The sequence below is a fragment of the Hydra vulgaris genome, chromosome 04 (assembly GCF_038396675.1).
Source record: "Hydra vulgaris chromosome 04, alternate assembly HydraT2T_AEP".
NCBI classification, from domain to species: Eukaryota; Metazoa; Cnidaria; class Hydrozoa; order Anthoathecata; family Hydridae; genus Hydra; species Hydra vulgaris.
The window spans coordinates 15970867-15993791 of NC_088923.1; the positions used below are offsets into that span (position 1 = coordinate 15970867).

The following is a 22925-nucleotide window of genomic DNA, read 5'->3' on the forward strand; positions in this document are numbered from 1 at the left end:
TTTAACATGAACTTCCTTAATTACAGAGTTGGTAATATTGAATATATATTCTGCTGAATGGCGGTTGCATTCGGGATGAAATGACTTGAGAAATATGGGTTTTGGGGTAGAAAGAAGAAATTGTATATATGATTATCATTACAAACATCTGACCATCCATCAGAAATCAAAATACACCCAAGAGACTTTTTTATCAGAATTGCATTTTCACTTTTAATCCGTAAATGCCACAATTTTAGCAAAGGCCCTGCAAGTTTATATCGAGATGGCAGATTCCAAGCAGGTCTTAGTTTTTTAAAAAACTCTATCTATAATGGATTATCAGCCATCGAAAATGCAGTTGCAGTTCCATAGATTGCTTTTGCAAAAGTTGTTTCTAAATCTTCTTGATGTTTCTGGTCACAAGTATCCATCCAGCGTTTTATACCAGGTAAATTATGACCTGATTATGAAGATCTTGGAAAAAGTTCTGTAGCAGTTGCATCTACCGATAAAGAATTCAAAACAGATTGACTACTAGCAGAAGGCATTACTACAGAAAAATCTACTTGATCACGAAAAACTGTATAACTATTGTTGCTTACTATATTTTTATTCTCGTTGTCAAGATCTTCGTCGCCTTCATCCTCAGTTGAACTAACAGCAATTTCTGCAACTAGTTTAGTTGACAATAAACTTCCTTTTATATTAAATTTCTGTTTGACATCATTTGTTACATTTTTACAGTTCTTAACTAGGTGCCGTTTCATCCGAGTTGCATTATTTACAAACTGGTTCCCACAGAAGATACACTCACCAAGCATTTTTTTATCTGTGATTTTACATTTGAATTAATTCCACACAAGTGTTTTCTTATTATTCACCATTTTTTTAATTTCAAATAAATATATACAATAAATATATAAAGAGCTGTAGTATAATTGTATGTTCTTATGATTATGAGTATGTTGTTATTATCAGAACTTATTTAACTGACACTGCCATCTTATGCGCAGATTTTACTAGAAATTTTCAAAATTTACCAGGGGGTAAATTTTCAAAATTTTCCTGTAAATTTACCAGTAAATTTTCCTGTAAATTTACCGGTAAATTTTACCTTCGCAACACTAGAACATGCAGATAGTGTACATACATTGACTGACTTAAATAGGTAAAACATTCAGGGAGTGCCTATAATAAATCAGAATATAATAAATCAGTTGGTCATGATGATATTAAATGTTTTTTTTGTTTTTAATTTTTTCCTGATCTTCTATATTAATTTTTTATTATTGTTAAATTTTATAACAAAAATTAAAAATGACCGAGCAATAGTATTGTTTGTATTAATAGTGTGCATTTATACATTTGTGTTTAGAAAATTGTTGCATTTGAAAATGCTTTTGATAGGCTACTCGAAGTGATTAGCGATGAAGGATACAGCAATGGAGGTGATCATTTGTATATACATATATATATATATATATATATATATATATATATATATATATATATATATATATATATATATATATATATATATATATATATGTATATGTATATATATATGTATGTGTATATATATATATATATATGTATATTTATATGTATATATATATATATATATATATATATGTATATGTATATGTATATATATATATATATATATATAAATATATATATATATATATATATATTTATATATGTATATATATATACATATACACAGACTTGGACAGGAATGGCGTGCGACTGAACACTATTGCTGACCACGGAAATGATTTTTTTTATTGACAACTTGACTATTACTGTTTAGATGTTTTTATGATTTAAACTTTTCAGAAATGCGCTGAAAAAAGAAATGCTAAGCTAAACTTAAACCAGGAAAAAAGACAATTAAAAACACTACAGAAAAAAAAAACGATATCTTACGAATAAGAAAATATATAAGCTTTCAAAAAAAAACTAAAAAAAATCAAACTTGAAGCAAAAATCACTTTTTGTTACATTTTACGCTTGAAATAAATTACTTTAATGAAACATTTAAAAAAGTAACTAACTTATTTTTTCAAATATTTTATTAAAGTTTTACAAAACGATTTTACAAATTACTTCTAATGAATGTTTTATAAATAAAAAAACTTTAAATTACTGTAAAGTAAAATTAAATTATTAAGAAGAAAAAGAAATAATACTTTAAAATTGTATAAATAATTTTTTTAAATTGTATTTTTTTCAAAAAGTTGCAAAAAAAAAAATTTTTTTAATAATATCGTAGTCTTTTTTAAAATAGTGATTTTTATTCACTTCATTAGTAAGTCAAGTTTAAAAAAAAAGCTTTTAAACAATTCTTTGTAAAATGGAAACAAACAAACAAAAAAATAAATCATGGCATTGCTACTGAAAGAATTTAATTTATTCATTATTTAAAGCAACTTAAAAAAATAATCTTTAAAATGATTTTTAGAAAGACCTTGAAAATTAAGTTCAAATGTTTAAGTTTATTATAAAAATACCTACTAAAAAAATTTTAATATTTCATTTAAACAAATTTATTCTAAATGATCATTATAGTTAATTTTTAATTTAAAGCCTTCGCATAAAATGAAAACTTTAGAAAACATCAACGATTATTAAAAGTTATTCATAACGTAATGATTTTATTTTATTCCATTTAAATTGTCTAAACATCAAAGCAGCTGTTGTTAAAGTGTAAAGAAAAAAAATTACAAGCGTGATCAGTTACAGCGTGCGATCGCATGCCATTCCTGTCCAATCCTATAAATATATGTATATATATATATATTTATATATATATATATATATATATATATATATATATAAATATATGTATACATATATATATATATATGTATATATATATATATATATATATATATATATAAATATATGTATACATATATATATATATATGTATATATATATATATATATATATATATATATATATAAATATATATATATATATATATATATATATATATAAATATAAATATATGTATACATATATATATATATATATATATATATATATATATATATATATATATATATATATATATATATATATATATATATATATGTATATATATATATATATATATATATATATATATATATATATATATATATATATATATATATATATATATATATAAAACTTGAACAAAAATTAGCAATTATTGAAACCAAAATCAACTCTCAACCAGCCACCCAATCAAGCCCACACCAGCCATCCTGGAGTAATATTGTCAGAAACAAGCCAAACTCATCGCCACAAATCGGTCAAGTCCTTGTCGAACTAAAGCAAGCAGCTAAACAGTGAAAAGAATATAATAATATTTGGTGTCCCAGAACCAGTAGCCGTAGCAAATGTCACCCAAACACCACCATCAGCGTTACCCTGCATCACAGAGATCTTAAACGTTATTGGCCTTACCAATGATGATGTTAGCGATGCCCTTTCTTCTCGCTCCACCCCAACTAACTAGCATTAATCTCAACACCAATCGCTTACCAACCATCTGTACCACTAATATGCGCTCACTCTGTAACAAAATTGAGATTTTTAATCAATTTCTCATAGATACCAACATTGACATTGCCTGTTTAACTGAAACCTGGCTTAACCCCAGCAGTAAGCAAATTATTCTTTCTCAAATCAATAATAATTACACTTGCATAAGCACTGAACGTCAAGATCGCATGGGTGGTGGTACTGCTATATTTATAAACATAAAAAAATACTCAGGTAAAATAGAAAAAATAAAATTAAATACAGACTACTCGTTTAACTTGGTGCCTAAACAAGAAATCGAACTAACAATCGCTCGTGTGTACCCAAAATTACTCCCCCGAGGATACTCTTCTTGCCTAGTTATATGTGCTTATATCCCGGTTTGGTCTAAAAGTGAGCAGCGCAATGCATCTTATCAACTTGCACAACTCATTGAACCAGCCATAACTCGTTGCACAATCGGCAATAAACCACTAATATTTCATGCAGGGGATCTAAATGGCTGCCCTACTGACTTTATTTGTCGTTCTCACCAACTCATTCATCTCAACACACACTCCACCAGAAAAACATCTATTCTTGACATCATCTTTAGTAATGCCCCTAAATGCTATGTGTCAAATACTCTTCCTAGTTTTGGTAATTCAGATCACCTTGTTGTAGTTAGTCAACCTCCTCTAAATCTCTATAAATCTACTCGCCCGGTTCCCCACAAGGTTGCTTACCGGTCAGGTAGAATTGCTGACACTGTTGCACTGATACGATCTACCAATATTGAAATCTTAGTTGATTCACCGTATGAAATACAAGTTGCTTGCAACAACTTTTATCATTCTACTCTCTCTGCCCAAGACATCTGCCAACCTCTAAAATCAACAACGCTCGTTAACCCTAAGCCTTGGATGACACCACTTATTCAAGACCTTATAAAAGAGCGTCAACAACTCTTTTTCTCCAGGTACTACAAAGAGTGGAAAGCACTTGCAAATCGAATTAGTAAACTAATTACCAAAAGAAAGAGAATCTATAACAGGCGTTTCACTACTGGAAAAACAGATTTTTGGCGTGAAATCAGTCTTGCTGATAAAGGTCAAATCACAACCCCTATCTCTGAGACACTAGCAAACCAATTAAATGATCATTTTCAAAGTGTTTGGACTGGCAAGAAACAACCCAGCCTCTCATGCTTCATTAACCGAGAGGCAAACCCGCCTACTACCCCCATTTTTATCCTTAATAGCGTTGTCAACCAACTCAGCAAAATTATAGAGGACTGGAGTCATGCGAAAGATAACAACAAATCAATTTATGCAATATTGTTTGATTTTGAAAAAGCATTTGATCTTATCAGTCATGACAAGTTACTGTTAAAGTTAGTGAACATTCTACCTAGCTGGCTTACCTCTTGGATTGCAGCTTACTTATCTAATCGTCAACAAAGAGTTAAAACAAATGATCACACTACTGACTGGAAATGTATCGAAGCAGGTGTACTTCAGGGTAGTGTTCTAGGTCCAATCCTGTTCATTCTATTTATTTCCGACATTGACGTCTATCTTCCACCTGAAACCATCCTCGAAAAATATGGTGATGACATACTGACCTATATAATTAATGATGAATTTCCTACCAACCTGCCTCAATCCATTGTTGATGGCGTCGCTCTTTGGTCTAAGGTAAATGGAATGAAACTTATTGGCCCGAAATGTAAAATCATAAGAATTATTCCCAGATGCTCCGAAATTCAAGCTTTACCATCCATTGTACTCAATAATACTGAACTTGAAATAGTCAGCAGCCACAAATATCTTGGAATCATGCTCAATGAGAATATTGATTGGGATGAACAATGGACAAAAGTTCACAACAATATAAAATCAGTACCATATCTGCTCAGACGTCTTAAGCAAATTGGTCACACTCAGCCAAACCTTTTACAGGTCTACCGATCTTACGCTATTAGCCACTTGATATATAGTACTCCTATTCTCACTTCGTGCAGTGCTGCTGCAAAAAGAGAGATCCAACATTTTCATAAAAATGCCCTGCAAATTATTGGAATTGATGTAACCAATTCAAGTAGCTTCAATATTATTTTTGACATGGAAGAGTTACTTGAGAGGATCTGTATTAATACACTCAAAAAGATCCTTGCGGACCCATGCCATCCTATAACTACTAAATTAGCTCAAACCAACAGCAGAAACCCTAATAGATTCCCGTATGCTCTTAACACGGCAAAAACAACTACTTACCAAAAAACTTTTATTCAAAAATACCTCCAAATCCTCTGAGATGGCGTCAGTGACCTCTACCTCCCAAGCAACATTGGAAGCTCTATTGCCTTTTCGATGCATAAATAATGTTCCTCCCCTGTACTCTTAGCAAACTATTGATATTAAAGGACAGATAAAATTGTACAATTCATTACTTGTAATGCTAATCAATTTTAAATAAAGATTTATAAAATATAAAAAAATAAAAATACATATATGTATATATATATATATATATATATATATATATATATATATATATATATACATATATATATATATATATATATATAAATTAGTAAAAAACACTTATCTAACTTTTATCTTCGACTTGAAGTTTCACCATTGCTGGATCATCAGGAAGAGTTCTATATATATATATATATATATATATATATATATATATATATATATATATATATATATATATATATATATATATATATATATATATATATATATATATATATATATATATATATATATATAAATATAAATATATATATATATATATATATATATATAATATATATATATATATATATATATATATATATATATGTATATATATATATATATATATATATATACACATATATACACACATATAAATATATATTTGTATATTTATATATATATATATATATATACACACATATATATATATTTGTATATTTATATATATGTACATATATATATTTATAAATATATATATATATATTATATTTTGGTATCATATTTGTTTTATGTAAATATATGTGTGTATATATATATATATATATATATATATATATATATATATATATATATATATATATATATATATATATAGTCAGTTGTTGTTTTTTGACGGTCAGTTGTTGTTTTTTGAATAGTCAAGTTTTTTTTTTTCTTTGTTTAAATTTTTATCTTAGCAGTGGCTCCAAAAAGCTCATGCTAATTTTTCTAAAAAAGCCTATTTTACTATATATGCTTGATTTGAAGTCCCATAAATATATAAACGCTACATTTCATAACAGCATGTAAATTAGAGTGAACTAATTAGCATAACATTAAGTTACAAAAAGAGCTGGTTTTTATTAGCATTTACATAATTACTCAAAAATATAATGATAGATTTGAAAAGAAGGTCAAATGTTAAAGTAGAAAAAATTAGTAAATAAAAAATTAGTAAATAATAAATTAGTAATAATAGTATAAAACTTTTTAGAAAATTAAATTTTTTGAATCAGTTTGTATCATAAAATAAAAATATTTTGGCCACATAAAACGGTTTTAACTTAATGCATTGTTTCAATTTAAGCTTACTTAGAAATTAAATAATTGATTTTAAATAATTCGGTCAGCAAAAAAAAGTAAAAATTAAATATAAAAATGGGTTAAAACAAGGGGTTAAAGGTAAAACAATTTAAAAAATTATTTAATTTTATGAGCAATATTTTTTGAATACTTAAAAATCAGCGGTTTCTTTAAGTTATTAAAATTAATATATGTGACGTAATAAAGATTTTTTGTTATTATTTTTGAGGTCGATGTTAGATATTGTTTACATGCTATTATGCAAAATACTTTCAAACTTTAACATTTAAAATCAGATAATTAAAAATTGTAAAAGAATAAATTAAGTGAATAAAAAATTATTTGTTGAATCATATCATTTAAAGAATATAGTAAACAATTTTTTTTCCAAAAGATCTTTCTAAGAAAAAAAGCTTAAGGCCCATGCCGGATTCCTGCATAGCCTCTGGGGCCAGCATGCCACTGTATCTCAGTAATACTTTTTCATGACTAAATTTTATAAATACAAAAAAAATGAATAAGACTTAATGAATTAAGAAAGTTAATGAATTTGTTAAAAACGAATATTCCTTTTACAACAATAATTTTAAATAAAATCAATTCATTTTAAAATGAAAATGCTAATAATATTAATAGTTTAAATTAAATTCTTGCGAGAACAGATTTCCATTCAATTAAAAGCTAAATTTTGATACCATCCAAGTAATTTAACTTTAAGTTTTTTTTTTTAAATATCAATACAAATTTTATAAAATATTAAAAAAGTTTAAAATGAATACTTAATACTAAAAAAAGTTAAGTTAACAATTTCTTATGTTACATAAAACAAAGTTTTTTATTTAAATATATTTTCAAATATATTTTTTGTCTGATATTGCTACATCTGATTCCTTGATTAATAGAAGAAAAAAAAGTGCAAACGCGCTAATAATAATTTTCAATTGATTAAAAAATAGTTTATTGATTGCAATGATTTTGCAAATGCTGCAAGAAAATTAAATGAAAAGATTCCATGAAAAACAAAAACAAAGTACAGCTGGAAGAGAAAATGTTCTTAGTTATGTACAACAATTTCAAATAATAACATAATAAGAATTTCAATTTTTAAAGTTAATGATGTTAAAGAAAAATAATTGCACGTCTTATTTCTCTGCTCATTAATATAATTTTAAAAACTGCTGATGTTAATTAGTTAACAATAACGTTATTATGTTATTAACTCTTGTTATTATGTTATCTTGTTATTATGTTATCTTGTTATTATGTTATTTTGTTATTATGTTATATTGTTATTATGTTATGTATGTCTTGTTATTATGTTATTAACTCTTGTTAAATTTATTTAATAATGTTATTAACTCTCATGTGATGATACTATTAAAACTAAATACTAAGAAGATAATCATTATATCAACTATAAAAAATTGTATTAAAATAATAATCAAATAAGAACTTCAATCGTTTATAAAAAAAGGATTTTTACCAGAACAACAATAAGATATTTGTTTTCATTTATAATCTTACAACAATATAACAATAATAATAAGAAAAAAATAATAATAATAGTAGTAATTATGATAATATAAGTTAACAAAATTGAAACAATTTATAGTAATAGTAATAATAAGTGTCTACAATAGTTATAATGAAAATAATAACAATAATGATAAATATTATATTGATAGTTATAAACATAAAATTTCTTATAAAATATTAAATTTTATAATTTATAAGGATGATGTCACTCTAACAGAAGTCTGATCAGAGGAATGACACCAATTTTTAAATGTAATATAAATAATAAAAACACAAAGACTTACATTATAATATAGAACGTAAACAAAGATTAAAGCACATAGAACATACATTAAAAATAAATATGTAGGAATCATAAGTTGCAGATTTTAATAATAAAAAAAGAAAAAAGAAACAAACAAAAAAGTACTGATGATATGCGGTAGTGGTGTAGTGGTAAGAGCGCTTGCTTTGTAAGCGAGAGGTTCGGAGTTTGCCTCCCACCACGTCCCTGGAAGAACCGCGCTTAACTTAATTTCTCCGCGCAGCGGCCTTGCTCGGCAAGGTTCGTGTTTTGGAGTTAAAGAGTTTAGAGAGATTTTTGCACCACGAATAACAACTAAAAAATAAAAAACACAAAAAATGAGTAGCCTCCTCGACTGTAGTGGCCTCCCTCGGGCCTTGGGGAGGTGAATAATCTAAAAAAAAAAAAAAATTGTAGTAATAACAAAAAGAAAATTAAGAGAATGTTTTAATAAGTATATTAATGTCCAAAAGTTAGAATAAAATATTTTTCAGAATTTTTTTAAATTGATTTTATTTTAGATGAAGAAAAAGTATTTTAAAATGTAGTTTTTTGAACTCATTTAAAATACATGTTCCATTCACAGTTGCACTTATAGACAATATAATATTTACCATACTTCTGGGTTTTGAAAGATAGTACTTTTAGTTTTCCATTGTATATATTTCTAATAGAGTAGGAATGTCTACTTTCTCTGGACAAGTTTGTAATAAAAGATGGTAAATTTTTTTTAAGGAGTCAAAAACAAAAAGAATTAGCATACTTTACTAATGTTGGAATGTGAATGCAAATGTTGGAATGTTAAGTTTTTTAAAAAGGCTGTAATATATCTGATTTAAATGGTTGGAAGTTTAATATTCTAATGGATTTACATTGAGATGTAGCAGCTTGTTAATGCAATTGTTTCCAACTTGACCCTAAATTTGACAAGAATATTTAAGATGAGATGAGAATAATACATAGTAAATATGTTTAAGTGTTGCTTAATAGATATAATGTCAAATTATTAAAAGCATACCGTTAGCTCAAAATAGTTTCTTGTGTAGCACATCAATGTGAAAGTTCCGTGAAATATTGCAGTCAATCAACACACCAAGATATTTAATAACTCTCCAAGATGTAGCCGTTTATTATTAATTTTGATTTAATTTCAACATTTTTAAAGAAATAGTTTTTTTTCGCAGATTAAAAAAGACATTTGTTTAATTTTTTTTGGTGTTAAGACAATAGGTTGGCATTTAACCAGTGAACTATGCCTTTCAGATCCGAATTTACATTTTACATAAAGAATAATATGATTTGTTGAAATGTGAGAGATTTGTATCATCAGCAAACAGATGAATTGACGAGAGGTGAACAGAGTTGGTTAGATCATTAACGTAGATTAAAAACAAAAGAGGACCAACAACAGAATCTTGAGGAACACCACACAAAACAGATTTATTACTAGAATTGAAACCATTAATACTTACAAATTGTTTTTGATCTGAAAGGTAAGATTAAAGCCAGTCATTTACAATACCGGAAATTCCCTAATGTTCTAATCTATGGTCAACGGTATCGAAAGCTTTTTGTAAATTGATAGTACCATCAGGGAATTCCCTGATATTTACTATCAATTTTGTAAATTGATAGTAAATATCAGGGAATGTTCCATTTATTAATGAGGTATTATAATAGTTTAGATATAATGTTTGAAAATTTATGGTTAAAATCTATAAGAATGTTTGTTAGAATGCAGTTTGGACCTAATGGTTTACTTGGACTCAATTTAGATATAAGAGAAGAAATTTCAGGAATATTTGTTGGAGATAATAGTTGATAGTTGATAGTTATATATAATATTAGTCAACTATGCGAATTAAAGTACTACATTGTAAACAATAAAACTATTTAAAACACATTTTCAAAACTTAAATGATTTTATGAAATTTTAGTATATGCATTTTCCAAATTGCATCCTGATTATTTGTCAAACATTGTTTTTCAAAACTCTGATTTTTTTTCAACCAGTCAACTGTAACCGGCAAGAATTCATTTAGGGAGATCAAAGTAGAACTTTAAGTCATTTCAGGCAGTCGTTAACTGTTGACTAGCTAATTTCCATTCTGCATTATATATTATATATTACATTATATCTAATATATACATGTGTAAATATATATATATATACATATATATATATGTATATATATATATATATATATATATATATATATATATATATATATATATATATATATATATATATATATATATATATATATATATATATGTATATATATATATATATATATATATATACACATATATATACAGATGATAATCAACCATAGCATATATAGATAACAAATTGTTACTAGTTTTTTCTACCTTATTAGCATACTGCATTTTCAGAAAAAGGAGAAAAAATTAGGAATAATAAAGTAAAAGATCGCTGCCCCATGCCAAACCCTCAGTTGATGTAGTAGCACTCCTTTGTGGAAACAGACTATAAGATAATTGATGTATGCACTGAAGCCTCCAGCAGCAGGCTATTTTAGTGTGACATCTAAACATGCATTCACAGTTTTTTTTAATTTGATTTTTAGTGTGATTTTAATTTTTTTAGTATGATCTTTTATATTTATCAAATTTCTGTACTATCATGCCATTTATCGTGGCATTTATTATAGCTATTGATATATTTTTATTTTTAGGTGTAATTACTGAAGATTGTCTTATTCTGATGTCAAACCTTTTTAATGCTTCAAATATAAATTTTTTCAGAGAAGGAAGGTAGCTATATGTTTAAAATTAGACACGAAAATTTTTGATAAATGGTGTTTTGAAGTTTTTATGTTAATTTTTTCCCTATGTAGGGTAAGGCGGGGTGAATTTGTCATGGACGGAATCCATCACTTATGCGACCCAGCTTTAAAATAATAATAAATAAAAACTAAGAAATCTATTTACTAGGTTTTTTCAAAACTTTTTCAACTGATATTTGTAGGATATTATTAAATAAATGCTTTATATACTTATCTTCAATTATTCTCTAAATATTGCAAGTTAAACATTAAAGTTGAAAAAATATTTTTCTGCTTAAATGCCTATCATTGAAAAATAATCAAAATACGTAATGTTTTGACCACAGTATATATTTTTTGATTGAACAATGTCAGTATTTTTAAAATAAAAATTTAACTTACTATGTTTTTGCCTTTGGAATTGTCACATAATGATTGTTAGCACATGCTCAAATGAGGGGCAACTTTGTCATTAATACTGAAGATAAATTAGGTTGTTTCATCATGCAAAATTTTAAACTACTGAGCATCATTTGAAAGGAAATCAAATTGTGCTCAAAATGGATTTCAAAGCTTTAGATTTTATTTATAAGAGAAAGGCTTTTCAGAATATATTAATTTACAGTGTTTGAAGTTTTAATTATAAACGCTACTTTGATGTAAAACATGTAAACAAACTTATTATAATTTATAGTCTGAAATGTATATATTATAAATAATAAGTATATAAAATATATATTTATATATATTTTATACATATTTAAGATATGTACAAATATTATTATTGTTAAAATATTATTGAAATTTTATTAAATATTATTATAATAGTTAATATTATTTACTATTTTTACATTAAAATAAGATTTTTATTATATATTATATAGCAAAAATCTTATTCTAATTTAAAAAATATATATTACACTTTTTACTATAAATATTATATATAGTAAAAAGTAAATAGTAAGTATGTAGTATAAAATATGTGTATCATTTGTAGGAAATTATAGAGCATTTATTATATACTAGCAGTAGGCAACCCTTAATATGGGTTTTTAGTAAATAAATTATTAATAGTTTAATTTTTATTTGTTTTCTCTAATGAAATATAAATTTATTAACACTTTTGTGTTGTGCTTACTTTTATTTTTCTTGGCTTCTTAGTTAAACAATACTGTTAGCTTCATTAAAGATACAGTTAACCATTTATTCCGCAACGTTCGAACATTAAATGCGCAAATCACAAAATCGTTTTGTTAAAATATGACTTGAATTCCATGCCAAGACCATCCAAGTCTTATTTAGTAATTTAAAAAAAAGAAAAAAAAAGTACCGTAAAGAAAATGTCGATTTACTTTATATTAACATATATTTATTTCAGCATTCATCCAATCCTAATTTATAATAATGCAGAAAACATTTAGCGAAAAATGTCTGCTATATATTTTGCCTTGCGTTTGCCTTTGCGTCAAAATTATTAGTTTTATTCAAAACTTTTTATTAATTTTGTATAAGTCAGGTTGATAAAAAAAGCAATTGCTTTTACTCAACATTTTTGAAGTAATTGTTACGCTTTACGTTAATACAAATTTGAGCAAAATCGATAAATATTTCCACATAAAGGTGAGCAATTAGTCTAAAAGCGTTGAATAAAAGCAATTGCTTTTTTTTATTAACCTAGCCTAATGAGCTGATAAGGCTATAAAAGAGATGTTAAAACCATATATAGAACAGTTGTGTTCACTTTAATAATAAATTTTTTTTACATACACAAAAAGTAAATTTATTTGCATGATAAATAGTTAAATATGTAACAAAAATATTTAAAAAAAATCTATATAAAACATATTTTTCTTAAAAAACAATTAACGTTGAAGGCACTTGCCCAAATGAGTTATAATAGCCGCTATCTCCAGGACCGAAGAGTCAAACATAGTCTGTTGTAAAGAAAACCATATTAAAATAATTAAAAATATTTATTATCGATAGGGACGACGATTAAACATTAAAAAAGCTATGTGATTCCATGGTAGTAGGAAGTTATAAAAAAATAAGTAAAAAGAAAAAAAGAAATTAAAAAAAGAACAAAATAGAAAGATTTTCAAAAACTACTTAGTTTTGTGAGCACTTTAGCTGTGGTGTTCATTTTTGAAACCAATAATATCTTTATCTTTAATGAAAAGCCAACTCGTTTAATCTCATTTAAAGTGCAAAAATATTAATAACACTAAAGATAGAAAAATGAGATATAAACAATTGTACTATAGTAATATCAAATGCTATATTGACTTTTAGTGAATAATTAAAAGCAGTTAGAGAAACTACCTGTAATCATTTTTAACGATAGACATCACGGGAAGGTAAGCCAAGCTGTCTATCAGCACAAAACATTACAATAATAACATCACAACAATTACACAAAGCAATAGCAAATAGCTTAAGATATTTGTAGGATGAAATTACACAACATATTAACAGACATGTGTTTTATATATATATATATATATATATATATATATATATATATATATATATATATATATATATATATATATATATATATATATATATAGCTATAAAAGACTAGACAACAGACATTAAATATAACAGTAAGGGATTGTCCATAAATTACGCAACGCAAAATATATCTAAAAACAGAAGTTGGAGATATTTGCTCTTTTACGCGTTAATTTTCATTAAACTTAATGCGCTAATTTATCTAAATATTAAAACTCTGCGAGGGAAAACTTTTGAACTTTTTTATTTTATTGTATAAGTTTGCGTTTCGTAACCTATAGACGACACCTTTTGGCACTAAATGCACAGCTCTGCTAACTATAGCTCTTGGCTGGCAAAGTTTGCTGATCTTGGCTGATCGCTACTTTTTTTTTTCTTTTAAAGTAGATTTTTAGTTATAAAGAATAGCCGGCTAGCATAACAGTCTAGCTTTACACACACTGCAAGTCACTTGCTTCGCTAGTTTAACGGCCTAGCTCTACACACACTGCAAGTCACGAAACTTGCTTGGCTAGTTTAATGGCCTAGCTCTTCATATACTGCAAGACACAACACTTGCTTGGCTAGTTTAACGGCCTAGCACTACACGCACTTGCTTGGCTAGTTTAACGACCTAGCTCTAGACATTTGGCTATCAATTATAACACTAATAACTATTTAAAAGCAGTTATAACAGTAGGCAAAATAACAAAAACTGGTTGCATTGTCTATATTTTTTTATAAAAAAAACTAAATGTTTAATATTAAAACAATAATCATTTAAAATTCAAGTATATTTGTAAATAAAACATTTTTGAAAACCATTTATTAAATAATTCAAAATTTATGCTATTTTGTTAATGCAACATTTGGAATTTTATATGGAATTTTGGAACAAATGTTTAAACAAAAAAAAGGACAAATGATAAATAAAAAGTACAATTGATATATTAAAGTATAATTAATAACTAAAAGTCATTACATACATCATACAGCTCGTGCTTGCAAGATATAAACATTTAGAAATGTGAAAAACCTAGGCTATAAATTAAGAACATTAGAAAATATAACATTATTTGTGTAACATTTTTCACCAACCATACCTTGAATGGTATGTTTATCAATTTTGAAAAACAAACTATTAAATGCTCTAGTTCTTGAACATGCAACATATAGTTGCCCATGAGAAAAACACGGTTTTTTAGATATACACTAACTTTGTCAAATGTTTGACCTTGACTTTTATTAATTGTCATTGAATATGCCAATCTGACAGGTAACTGACGACATTTCAGAACAAAAGGTAAATTAGAATCTGATGGAGCCAACTGAATTTGAGGAACAAATACCCGTTTACCACCGGAAACACCTGTCAAAACTTCTGCATCAATATAATTATTTTTTCTGCATCAATATAATTATTTTTTGCTCAGCATCTCCAAAAATCTTATCAACAATAGAGACATTTTCTCTAATAATGCACTGATAAGGTATTTCAATGCATTCTTTAAAAGGACCCTCTTCTTTGACAGGCATTGTTCCACTACCAAGTTTTAATAGCCATTGGGAAAATTCTCTTTCCCCATTATGTACTCTCATATTTTCAGTTAATGTAAATTTCTGCACCCATCGCCACTGTAAGGAACATTTTATACATGATTCTACAATTTCAGCTGGTTGTCCTCTTTTCACAACAGGCAGTATTTGCCTGAAGTCACCACCAAAAAGAATGACTTTTCCTCCAAACAGAAAGTTGTTGTTGCAAACATCTTTTAACAACCTAACAATTGCATTTAAGGCATGTTTAGGTATCATGGATGTTTCATCAAGCAAAAAAAACTAACTTGTTTTAAAAAATGTCCATGTATAGAGTTAGGGGTTACATTACATGTGCTGTTATTTAATATTGGGACAGGAAGTTTAAATAAACCATGCAATGTAGATCCATTAGTAAGAAGAGTTGCTGCTATGCCAGTCCATGCAGCTGTAGCAGATTTAAAACCCCTACTTATGGTTTCAGCAACCAAATAATTATACGTAAACGTTTTTCCACTACCAGCTGGTCCACCCATAAAAACAATCTGGAATGTTGATTTTCTACACTTGGTTGCTCGTTCAATGCAGCAAGGACAGCATTACTTACATTTAATTGATTGACATTAAGAAGCGGTCTCATTGTATTAGCTTCGTCAATTGATTGCTGAACATTATCATTTAAATTCGCTAGATTAAAATCTACGAATTCATCAAGAAAAGGCAAATTATAATCAGATAGCATTTTACCTCTTTGATTAATAATCTTTTCGATTTGACGAATAGTAGCTTGTTCAGCAAATATAAATGGAACTTGGCGATGAATGAAATCCTCAATCATAAAAGCTTTGTATGTATTCCAAAGATGCAAAGGGTCGTCAGGTTCACAAAAGGTTAAAATAACTAAAAACAGCTGTCTAATTTGCTTAGACATTCGCGTTAAAACTGCCTCAAAAAGAGTATTCTGCTATTCAGTGTCATCTTGCAACAAACCTTTTAAAACACATGCTTCACGAAAGGTTTCAAGAACTATTCCATTAACAGTATGCAAATCCGCCCAAGATGTTGCTCCTTTTGCCTGCAAAAGTAACAATCTAAGAAAAAATAATTCTCCTGTTGGACTAACTTTATACATTCTTACTATCACCTTATTTCCACCTCTTTGTCTAACCTTCCATTTACAATGTTTATCATCAAATACAAAGTGAAATGGAATGTCTACATATGATAGCGATGCGCTCCTTCATTTTCAGAATTTAATTTAAACCATGGGGTTTAAATTAATTCTAAAATTAAATAAACAGTTGGGCAGCACGATCTAAAGCCAGTTGTTCTTCTCCTTCTCTAAAATACACAATCTGATTCTCAGGAAGATGAACCTTAAGACAGATAATAGTGTGTGACATATGACTTATAGGATACTTAAATATTCGCAACAGTGCCTCAGGTGCACTAACATAACAACAATCTAAAAAAGTGTTTACTTCATTGTGATTAAACAGTTCATTTATCAAAACATTCGCACAATCATGCCCTTTTTATATGTATTTGTACAAATATTTAACAGCCTTTACAGACATCCAAGCTTCAACATTAATGTGGGCTTGATATTTCTTAGATAACCAAGGATTGTAAGGTACCACCCAACGGTTATCTACATTGTTGCCTTTAATATTGTTAACCAACCCATCATCACGACGTCTATATTGTGGACAACCATTGTGAATGGCTACTGTGTTGGCATTAAATTCTTTAGGATAATTTTTGCTGCACACTCCATCTTTTATGCAGGGAGAATTAGGATTCAGTATCCCACATGGGCCGTGAATCATGCAAGTTTTAATAATATCATAAAGTTCACGATTAGCAATCGGATCTGGAATTTCTGCACATATTGATATCTTGTGTTGTTTCAAGTTTATCATCATTGGCTAAATGAAGTAAAATAATCAATAACCTGAACATGCATTACAACATTGCCTAATACACCATGTTTGAATATATCATTGAGGAGGTTATTTAACTTGAGTTTAAATACTTGAGTGACCAAATCAGGTCTATCATTTGCAGTCTGACCTGGATATAAATTTTCTGTTATTTCACACCATTTTGGGTTGCAAGTAAAAGTAATAAAAAGATCTGGTTTACCATACTTTTTAATAATTGCCATAGCATCTTCAAAATTTTCTTTTAAAGTTCTAGGACTTCCTACATAAGATGATGGCAAAATAACTACTCGCCCTGGTCTAACATTATGTTTGTTCGCAATGTTGTTAACATGTTCATGTAAGGCATCATACTGCTCGCTTCTCAGTTTATTTTGATTATTTTTGATAAAAGCAAGACGCTGGTCTTCAGTTTTTACATATGCATCTACAGCATATTGCTGAAATAGTTTCTTGCCATAAAATAATGAACAGAAAAATTGCCGAACAGAAAGTCTATAATTGTAGAACTGAGATAATGTAACATGATTTCTAACCAGTGTGGCACGCTCAAGGTTATGCACTAACTGATTATGCCAACCAGCATCACCTGGTAATCATCATAGGATCTAAGTTGGCTGACATACTTGATACAATTTTTAAAGGATGACCTCTTGGGTAAATAACAACTTCCCAGGAAGTTGGGGGAGCACCATTTTTGCCAACAAATACAACTGCAACTTCATCGTGTGAAGGTAGATTATAGCGACGCCTATCACCCCCTTCAAGTAAAGACATTTTTACAACAGAGGCTTGGCGACCTTCTATAGCTGCTTGACGAATTTCTTCATCTTCTACTTCAGCCATATTTTGAAAATATACTTTGTTCAGTAATTATAGTTTGCAATTGAAGCATTAAATCACGTAAACAAAGATCATTACCATGTTGTTGTATTCTAAAATTTACTGCTGCAAGTGAATCATATATATATAGTTGAGAATATATTGGTGGAATATCTTGATCTGGCCTAAGATTACCTACACGATGATAAATCTGGCCACATATTTTAAAACATGGAGGCCCATGATTTATTGGTTGAACTACAGTTGCTTTAAAAGAAGCAAAAGAAAGACAGGCATTATAATTTCGAATATGTTTTAAAATATTAACATTAGCATTACGATCTACATAATTCCCTGTAAATAAATCCTGTAAAACTTGTGTAAATGGTGAAAGTGGAGGTAAAGCTACCTTACCATTATGGCAACATAGAAAATGTGTTTCATCTGGAAATTTCTTAGCACCACAGTGCTGACAAATTTGATTCATTTCTCCTAAATAATTATAATCTGGAATAGCATTACTTCTTGCTATAGAATACATTCGTCCTTGTCCAACAGATCTTACATTTTGGCGATGATTAACTTCGATTTAGCCTATTTCTTTCATTTTGGCGACGATTAACATTATCTTGATCAAGCCTGTTTCTTTCATTTTGGCCACGATTAACTTCATCTTGATTAAGCCTATTTCTTTCATTTTGTAAATGATTAATTTCATCTCGCCTAAGTCTATTTCTTTCATTTCGTCTACGATTATTTTCAACACGCTTTATAGCACTTACATCGTCTTGTAAATACATAACTTCATCTAGCCTATAATCCATTTCAATATCATCATTATCATTAAACATATTTATCAAAACAGCACTAATTATTTCTTTGTTTTACTACTCTAAAGTTAACAATAAAATAAAAAAACTTAATAAATAACTAAAAAAATCTTATTCGAAAAATTATAAAATAAAGAAACCAAATAAATGCAAAATAAAATTAATTTGCCATCATCAAAAGTAATACACTTTTTCTTAAGTTTATTTAATTTAAGTTAAGAAAAACCTGCAACCATATTAGCAAAGACTTATATAAAAAAGTTAAAATATATTTTGTTTCTCATAAAAAAAATATAGAACAAAACAAATATAATTTTTTATTAGAAACACTAAAGTGTTTATAATAATATATATATATATATATATATATATATATATATATATATATATATATATATATATATACATACATCCATATATATACATACATATATCCTTGGAGTCGCGGACAGCGTCATAGTTCATGTGTTGGAAGAAAACATTGAACAAAACCCATAATAAAACATATAAATGCGTTATGTACAAAACAGGTTTTTTTTTTTTTTTTTTTTTTTTTTTTTTTTTTAAAAATATATATATATATATATATATATATATATATATATATGTATGTATATTGAACTATTTATTAGTGAAAACATATGAAATCCAAAATTTTCTTTATAACATATACATATAAATAAGTATATGTTATATAGTACATATAAATGTACTATATAACATATATAGTACATTTTATAAATAAACCTCTACAATTTCCTTGGTACAACAACTCCATTATGATTAATAACAACTCCGTAAACATGAATTTTCTAATAATCTAAATCTTAATAAATTATAAACAAATAAACTTAAATAAAAATGTATAAAAATGACTAATGCTATATTAAATATAGAAAAACAAACATATAATAACACAATTATATCCTAAACCACAATTCAATCATGCAAGAGAAATTATTATACACTTATTGAAAAGCCAGAAACATTTTTTTTAAAGAGCAAAGGTTTTAACAATACTATAAATAAATTTTATTTATAACAAAATGTTGTCATGGCTTTTATCCCAATTATTAAAAGCATGCGAAAGCATGAAACTACCCATAAATATCTTTTAACGGTAGACCCCATCTAAGAATTATAGTAACTTATATTTTCAATATTTACATCTATAACACGAAGCTTTAAATTTAAAAGTACAATTTAAAAAAAGATTACAATAAACTAATTACTTAATAAAATTTTAAAAAGATTTTATATTACCTATCATTTTAAGCTACTAAACATTATCTACCTAATGTCAACTTAAACATTTTAACTCGTACCATAAAAGGTCATGACTTCTTTAAGAAAACACTTGGTTAAGAAAAGTCTGGAAACTACTTAAAAACTAAGAAATAGTGTATTTTACAGAATACAGAATTGTAACTAATATCGAACAATAGGTATAACTATGCGCACTAATAATAATAATATTCACTATGCTATTTCAGATAAAAGTCACTAATTTATGTTTCTGCTTGAAGAAATTATATTAATGTATTTATATTAAGCAACAAAAGCAGCGACTTCTAGTAATGAAACTACCTATTAATCATTTTTAACAACAGACACTAACATAAAGATAAGCCAAAGGTAACAACATTACACAAAAAATTATTAAAGATGTTATGTATTTTCAGAATAGTTATATTGAAGGCTAGACTACACTTAGACCTAAAGCAGTAACACCGCTTGACTGGTAAGGTGACGAATCTTGCTCTAGATCTATATCTCAAATATATTGTGTGTTATAGTTATACTAACTATAAAACACAACATTTTTTTTAATTTTATATAACATATAAAAACACCTCATTTAACAATCATGTACACATTAGATAAAATACATTTCATACTATTATAAAAACATTTATATAAACACATTTATAAAACAACTATATAACATATCATCACATACACGTATTTATCAAAAACTTTTTAACTTTGAGCATAGTATAAACATATATGCAAACCTTTAACAACCATAAAACAACATTTATTAGCATCAGTTATTTTTAATGTAACAAAGAATGCAGACTACAGTTCACAAAATTGGAATGAAAAAGACGAAACCATTTAAGAACAAAATCAAAAATTTCTAATAAACAAAAATACAGATACCTTAAAATGAAGCATAACACAACATTCTTTTGACAAATTCCAGAAGAATTTTTTTAAATTTTTCTATTCCTTATCATTTTTCCTAAGAATATAAAATATACATATAGATATAGAGAAATATAAAATAGATTGAAATAAATGCAAACTTATGTATATAAACTTACATGACCACAAACAACAGTCTTATTTTATTTAACTTTTCATATTAAATACATAAATAAAATTTTATTCTTATTATTCTTTCTACAAAAAATAATCTTAATCTATAAATAATGTAATAATCTTAATCTATAAATAATCTAATAATCTTAATCTATAAATAATCTAACTTCTTCTAAAAAATGAAAACACGTTATAAAAATTAGAAAAATAAAAACAACCAACAACAAACAAACGATTATTTAAATTTTTATTTTAAACAATGAACAACATCAATTCTTCTTGAGAATAAAAGTACATCAGCTCTAATTCCCTTGCTGACCTTACTCGAAAGGCGGCATGGAACTTATAACCGCGCATAAAAAAGTCTAGAAACTACTTAAAAACTAAGAAATAGTGTATTTTACAGAATACAGAACCATAAGTAACAATACGAACAATAGGCGTAACTATGCGCACTAATAGTAATAATATTCATTAGCGTATTAATATTTAGATGTATATATATATATATATATATATATATATATATATATATATATATATATATATATATATATATATATATATATATTAGGGTGATGCAAAATTTGTAGGTTCAAAACTTTAGTTGTCCTCAAGCTTGCCCTTGTTCTATATGACAATAGTAGTTATTGGGCAAAATTTGAATCAAATTGGATGATATTTAGGGGTTGCCATGTTATGTCACATTTTGGTATAAGGTTACAAAAAGTAAAAAAAATATTTTTTATTTTTACATTTTTTATATTATATTACTGAATTATTTATTATCAATTTCTTGTTGATAATAAATACTAAATACTATTACTAGGCAATAATAAATCAATCATCTTCATCATTCAACAGTCATCTTTATCAGGGTAGACTTTGATGCAACTGGAAATTCCTTCCGGTGAAGATCAACCAATTTAAGAAGAAACTGCTTTTGGTTTTCATCTTTCGTAACGCTTGAGTTAAAGAATGTTATAAGTGCTATGCCTCGTTCCGCGCAATCGTTGACGACTTTCATTTGACGAACCTTGTGCTTCATTTCAAGATATGTTGAATCCATATCCCACTCTGAAGATTCTTTCATTAAAAATGATTCAGCTTTTTCTTTTCCATTTTTGAAAATTAGATCGAAAAGTTCTGCGGTGCGTTGTGTGACGAAGGAAGACAATGGGCTGTGACAATCGAATGTGGCAGCATCAAGTCTTTTGAGAGATTTCTGCCTTGGCTGTTGTTTCAGGTTGTTTGCCATGTCTCTCTTGGTGTTGTTG

The 22925-nt window shown here is 27.0% G+C and overlaps 1 protein-coding gene across 1 annotated transcript in view; it reads left to right on the forward strand.

The window, feature by feature from the left end:
* The window catches only part of LOC100213056 (general vesicular transport factor p115), a 92333-nt gene that overhangs the window by 23666 nt on the left and 45742 nt on the right, over positions 1-22925 (forward strand). The window contains exons 7-8 of the mRNA XM_065795583.1: positions 1358-1430; positions 11610-11688. Of these exons, the coding sequence (XP_065651655.1) occupies positions 1358-1430; positions 11610-11688 (152 nt within the window). The remainder of the gene's footprint in view (positions 1-1357; positions 1431-11609; positions 11689-22925) is intronic.